This window comes from Centroberyx affinis, unplaced genomic scaffold (assembly GCF_046629955.1).
Source record: "Centroberyx affinis isolate AG114_WGS23_722 - 3 ecotype Tasmania unplaced genomic scaffold, CSIRO-AGI_Caff_v1 ptg002125l_1, whole genome shotgun sequence".
NCBI classification, from domain to species: Eukaryota; Metazoa; Chordata; class Actinopteri; order Beryciformes; family Berycidae; genus Centroberyx; species Centroberyx affinis.
The window spans coordinates 11,887-17,852 of NW_027280447.1; the positions used below are offsets into that span (position 1 = coordinate 11,887).

General features: G+C 44.4%; 1 protein-coding gene across 1 annotated transcript; it reads left to right on the top strand.

Annotated features, from left to right (window-relative positions):
- The first annotated feature begins 1,427 nt into the window (after positions 1–1,427).
- LOC139654631 (protein Tob1-like) lies at positions 1,428–4,738 on the top strand. Its single transcript, XM_071531746.1, has 2 exons — positions 1,428–1,645; positions 2,761–4,738. Exon 2 carries the CDS (start codon positions 2,926–2,928, stop codon positions 3,943–3,945), a length of 1,020 nt encoding a protein of 339 aa, XP_071387847.1. The 5' UTR covers positions 1,428–1,645; positions 2,761–2,925; the 3' UTR covers positions 3,946–4,738.
- Positions 4,739–5,966: the final 1,228 nt, after the last annotated feature.

Genomic DNA, 5,966 nt, shown 5'->3' on the forward strand with positions numbered 1-5,966 from the left:
ATGAATTATTATTGATTCGTGCCAATCATGCTCGCCTCTGAAATTGTATTGACTCCACTCCTCTGCTGCTCCCTCCAGAGAGCCTGTAAGTAGCTAGCAGCTGTCCTCTAAATCAGCCGGCTCTCAGATTATGGAACAAATTTTACATTCTCAGACATGACATACCTCTTTTTTTTTTAAATTTAATTTCAGTGGGTTTTTGAGTCAGGAAATATTTTTGGTTCTCAGCTTGTTACCCTCCGCACCCCCCCCCCCCCCCCCCCCCCCCCCCCTTTCCCTTTACAAAACACAGACTGCTTTCTCTCCTGCCTCCCTCCCCCTCCTCCTGCCACCTCCTTCCCAGCTGTATAATTCATGTGGCATTGTATTTATTGTGCAAACACAGAGTGCGAGAGCCCATGTTAGGTAAGAACAGGCTGTGACGTCAAACACCTTAGGCCTGGCAGCGAGAGCTTAAGCCCTGCACAGCTGCTGAAAACAAGTAGCCAGCACACAGGCACTAAAGAGCAGCCTGGATGCATTGTGTAACCATTCGTTTCCACAGTCCACGCACTTCATAATGAATAGAATTTCATCGCAGGTACGGTGCGGGGAAAAACAGAAAGTGGATATTTACACAGATGGCAATTATGAGATTCCATCTGTTTTTGTACAGTGCTGGAAATTGTGCTGTATCATAGCACAACACCACCCTCGGTAATGGCAGGCCGTTAGTTTTGGATACACGGCCACTGCTCTGGGCTCAAGGAACATCAAAATGTCATTGGTGAAGAGCAAGGAACACAACCAGTGACAGGTGTGTCCCTCCGCCACAGACTATCTAGCTCTGTTTAACCCTGTAGTGGGGCAAGCAGAATGGAGCTGTTGTTAATGTGCCTCGATTTCACTGTTGCCCTCTGGTTAGAGGCAATAATGATACAGACTACTCAGCATTATCACTACAATAGTCTCCTTGTTCAGCCATAGGTTTCATGCACAACATAGCACATCTTAGCACAGAGGACCTTTAAGAAGGCTTTGCATCACATGAAATAGGCATGCATTATCAGTGCAGACAACTTCTGGTTATCTTTTAACGTTTTAGCCATGTTGGTGTTTTTTACAATTTGGGTAGTGGGATCATATTTTGCACCAAAATAGGTCTTCCAAAGGCTTTTAGCAACAACCTGCTCTATTAAACTAGTCCAAAGCACATGAAAGGCGAACCACTACCGTAAATAGAACCCCTGCAGTTGATTGAGCATACGTTTCTCCAATCACAAAGGGAATCTGGGTGGCTTTAAATGACGACGCCGTGCTTGGCCAATAGAAATGCTTTACTGGGTGTTGACCTCTGCGAGCCGCATCACCGCCTCCTTCATGTCCGTGGCGGAGGACTACTATATAAACAAATCAGCCCAAGTTTTAAAGGACAGAGTTGTAAAAACTCCCAGGCAGTGGGGAGTTAGCTTGATAGCCTGTTTAGCCGGAATTCAAATACACCCCACATCAACAAATTCGCCTGGAGCACTGCAGAGACACTACGACGGCAACATCATTTTATAGCTCCTTTAGCAAGCTAGTTTAGTTAGCCGGAGCTGTGCAAGTGTATTAACGTTTGCTGAAGCGGACAGTAGTGCAAGAAGGACCTGCTGTGAATTTCAATGTAAGTAACTTAACGTTACTAAGACATTCCTTTTAACGGACATTTTAATTGTCGTGTATTATGTTCCTGGCGTTACCTGTATCCATTCTTCAACCATGGATCTGAAATGTCTGGTGAAATGGTCGTTAAATAGACGAATATTCGAGTTTTACTTGCGCTAGAATGTTACTAATCGATCATTTGAATGGTCGCCGAACCAAATTAAAGCGAATTATTTTCTCTGCTTAAATCAAATGTATTCGTTTGCTGCCTGTGCTCCTTTCTTTTGCTTGATTCAGACGATGTCACCGAGCAAGCTAGCGCTGATAGCCAGCTGGTCGAGCTAACGTTAGCCCTAGCTGGTGTCTAGGTACATTTCTGTTCACACCCTCGATTAAGTTGGCCAGCTGGTTAGCTGTATCATAGCCGACCGTGATAAGAAGGGAGCAAAGAGGCTCGTTGTCAAAGAGCATTTGATACGTGGGCCGTATCACAATGTGATTAAAGCGAGTATCTCTTGCTGTGTCGTAGAAAGGGTTTTATGGCCGTGGTCAGAAATTCAATGATGATTATGTAACAGCAATCCTCGTCGCAATCTTGTCCGTGAATCTTCTAGCTACCTAGCAGTACTAAACCAACAGGAAACCAATAGAATGACGCTAACGTTAGGTTGGTTAGTTTCGAATAAGCCTGCCAGGCGAAGCACACGGCGGAAGCTTAAAGACTTGTGCCTGGACATGTCTGTCTGTCAAAATGAAGCAATCGAAAATCCTTTTTGACTATTGACACCGACCATCAGACCCACCGCCCTCCGCAGAGGTCAACTATGGTTGCGTTTATCTGTCACACTAGACCGCTAGGGAACACACACTGCTGACACTGTCTCTGAGTCAGTGGCCTATGTTTATTTATAGCTGTTGATATTGTACAGCTGAGATCCAGCACTGCTGTGTGGAGGGGGGAGTGGATGGTGAATGCAGAGTGCTAGGATCTGAAGCCAATCAAGATTACTACATGAACCATAATGATATCTAATTTGATATTGTTGTCTTTTGAAAACTTGTATGTTTTGGGTTTTTTCCCCCACTATGGTCAGGCTAAGTGTCATAACCACATCTTTTTCCTTTCTGTTTCAGGATCCAGAACCTGACCCTGTTGAAGGAAGGATATCCATTTCAGCAACAAGCACTTAATCAGAGTTTCTTCATTACGCTGATCACTGCTGCCTTGGAGGTTTTTGCAACGCTCAGAAAAAGCAACTCTGTGACAGAAAAAGAATCACCCTCACCACTGAAGCAGCTATGCAGCTTGAAATCCAAGTAGCACTCAACTTTATTATTTCCTATTTGTACAACAAACTCCCTCGACGACGCGTGAATATCTTCGGCGAAGAGCTTGAGAGGCAGCTGAAGAAAAAATATGAAGGCCACTGGTACCCGGATAAGCCATACAAAGGTTCAGGATTCAGGTGCATCCATGTAGGGGAGAAGGTGGACCCTGTGGTGGAGCAGGCAGCCAAAGAGAGCGGGCTGGACATCGAAGACGTCCGGAATAATCTCCCTCAGGACCTTAGCGTGTGGATTGACCCGTTTGAGGTGTCCTACCAGATTGGGGAGAAGGGACCGGTCAAAGTGCTGTATGTGGATGATAACAATGAGAACGGTTCAGAGCTGGACAAGGAGATCAAGAACAGCTTTAACCCAGAGGCCCAGGTCTTCATGCCAATCAGCGACCCTGTCGGGGCTTCCTCCGAGTCCAGCTCCCCCTCCCCTCCTTTCGGGCAGTCCGCTGCCGTCAGCCCCTCCTTCATGCCACGCTCCACCCAGCCCTTAACCTTCACCACTGCCACCTTTGCCGCCACCAAGTTCGGCTCCACTAAGATGAAGAGCAGCGGCCGCGGCAACAACAACAATGGCAACAGCGGTAGTAGCAACAAGGCGGCTCGCACCTCCCCCACCAATAACCTGGGCCTGAATGTGAACACCCTACTGAAGCAGAAAGCCATCTCCACCTCCATGCACTCACTGTACGGGCTGGGCCTGGGCCAGCAGCAGCAGCAGCAGCAGCAGCAGAAGGCCTCTGCTCTCTCCCCCAACGCCAAGGAGTTTGTGTTCCCCAGCCTGCAGGGCCAGGCCAGCCCCGGAGCCGTGTTCCCCGGGGAGGGCTCCCTGGGGCTCGGCCCGCTGCAGTACAACAATGCCTTTGACATGTTTGCGGCCTATGGAAGCCTCAACGACAAGTCCCTAATGGATGGCCTCAACTTCAGTCTGAGCAACATGCAGTATTCTAACCAGCAATTCCAGCCAGTCATGGCTAACTAAACTCATCGTCGAGATGTTATTTATGAATGATGGTGGCTCAAAGAGAAGGAAAAACAAAACGCACATTTAGAAACTGGACTTTCAAGGAAATAGTGTCTAGTCAGTCAAGCGCATGTGCCCAAGGGTGTTTTTACTGTGCCCCCTTGAGTTTGTTTCTACTAAAAAGCTTGTTGTACAAACATGTCCAAGCTTGGTTACTTCAATTCAACATGCATCATTGTTTTTCTTTTTCCTTTTTGCCAACCAAGCACAAAATAATTTTTTACTATGTTGAAAAAAATACTCCAAAAAGTGGAAAAAAAAAAATACAAGCTTCAAGTTTTGGCCTCTTACAGTATTTTACAGGTGGTAAGACAAGGCTGATTTTTATGAATTGGCACTACTAAGTGGGGTTACTTGGTCTTTTTCTAATTGTATAATTTAATTTAGTACAGAGTTTGTAAGATATCAGAGTATATATTGTTTCTATGACATGGTGTTGCATTTATATCTTTTTACTACTCCAGTGATCTGTGATGGCTGCAGCAGCTTTTCCTTATTTTTCTTTTTTTAAAGATAATTGTTAAAGAAATCCATCTTTAAAATACATCAAATATTCTAAAGATTGTGTACAGAGTATTCCTTAGTGGTGGAATTCAAGTGTAGGAATATTTGCTTTTTCTGAAAGAAGAATTGTATTTTCTGTTAAGAGGTTAAAAGATTTTGCTATACTATGGACAAAATGTAATCGTATGAATATTAATTTTGTACCTACATTGTGCAATACTTGATAAAAATACGGTATAACAAAGTATTTTGAGTCAGTGTCTTACATGTCAAGAGGGACTGAAATAGTTTATATTGTTAAGTTTGTATTAAATGCTTAAAAATTATATGCTTGTCTTTATTTTTTTTAATTTCATATTTGCACCCTGGTCTTTTTAATAAAATAAACTACAGTTGAACATGATCTGTGGACAGTGGACTTATTTATTGGTTGGGTAAATACAGTAGTGACTTCTGACTTAATAATTGACCGATAGCAGCCGTGGCTGTTGGGCAATCCTCAGCCTGGACAGATATAGCAGTAGTGATAGCCACGTGTCAGGATTTGCCGCGATACGTCACAAGGACAACTCGAGGGTAAAAAAAAGGCACTGCTTGGAGACTGAGTGACTGTGCAGTTTGCCCCTGTGGCAACACAACGCATGTAGCTTTTATGTACTGTAAACTTTGGATCTGCTCAGGGTTTGAGGGAAGAGGTTAATGTCTCACTAGTCAGGAGGAGTTGGCCCATGGAGGGAAGCCATGTGACATCATGGCTGTGAAGACAGGTGGAAGGCTATTTGTGATGTGTCAAGTCATTGTACCAGTATGAACCATGACCATCGCAAGGTTTCATGTAAGCCTCATCCAGTCCCTCTTTGTTTAAAGTGGCTGTGTTTTGTTGTTGTTCGTACAGTGTGCATGTTGTTTACGGGCTTGGAGATAAGAATGGCAGCTTGTAGGTGCACACTAGTCATATTGGTCAGCCATATCATTAGGGCCGGGATGACTGTCATGTGAAGGAAACAGCCATGTAACGCAAGAACAAGCCAAACATTCACCAAGGTTTAGACTTTCAACGGCTTAACTCACCAACGAGATAATCACATTTGCAGTTCCATATGAGGCAAAGGTCTGAGGAGGGAAATAGCTTGTGTTTTTATGCTTCAGATGACGCCTACTGCTTCCCTTGTGAAGGACTTGTTATGTATGTGGACGTGCCATTATGGCTCAGCAAACTCAGCTGCCTAAACACAGTTAATTATGCTGTTAGATCCTAAGTCCTGTTTAGACGCTGTTAAATGATTGAGACTACATTACGTGAGTGTTTATATTTTTTTAAGTGCCTGACCCGGGGACAATTACAGCGTAAATGCCCTCTATAGCGCGGTTATGTAATTCCTTGTTTCGTACTGAACGTTCTGTGATGCTCTTATTTTGGATTATATTAGACTGGCCATGTGACTGCTTCATATTGGCATCCTTGAAGAGAAAAT

Excerpts from the sequence above, each read along its gene's own strand:
- LOC139654631 (XM_071531746.1), top strand. The coding sequence starts at position 2,926 with ATGCAGCTTGAAATCCAAGTAGCACTCAACTTTATTATTTCCTATTTG.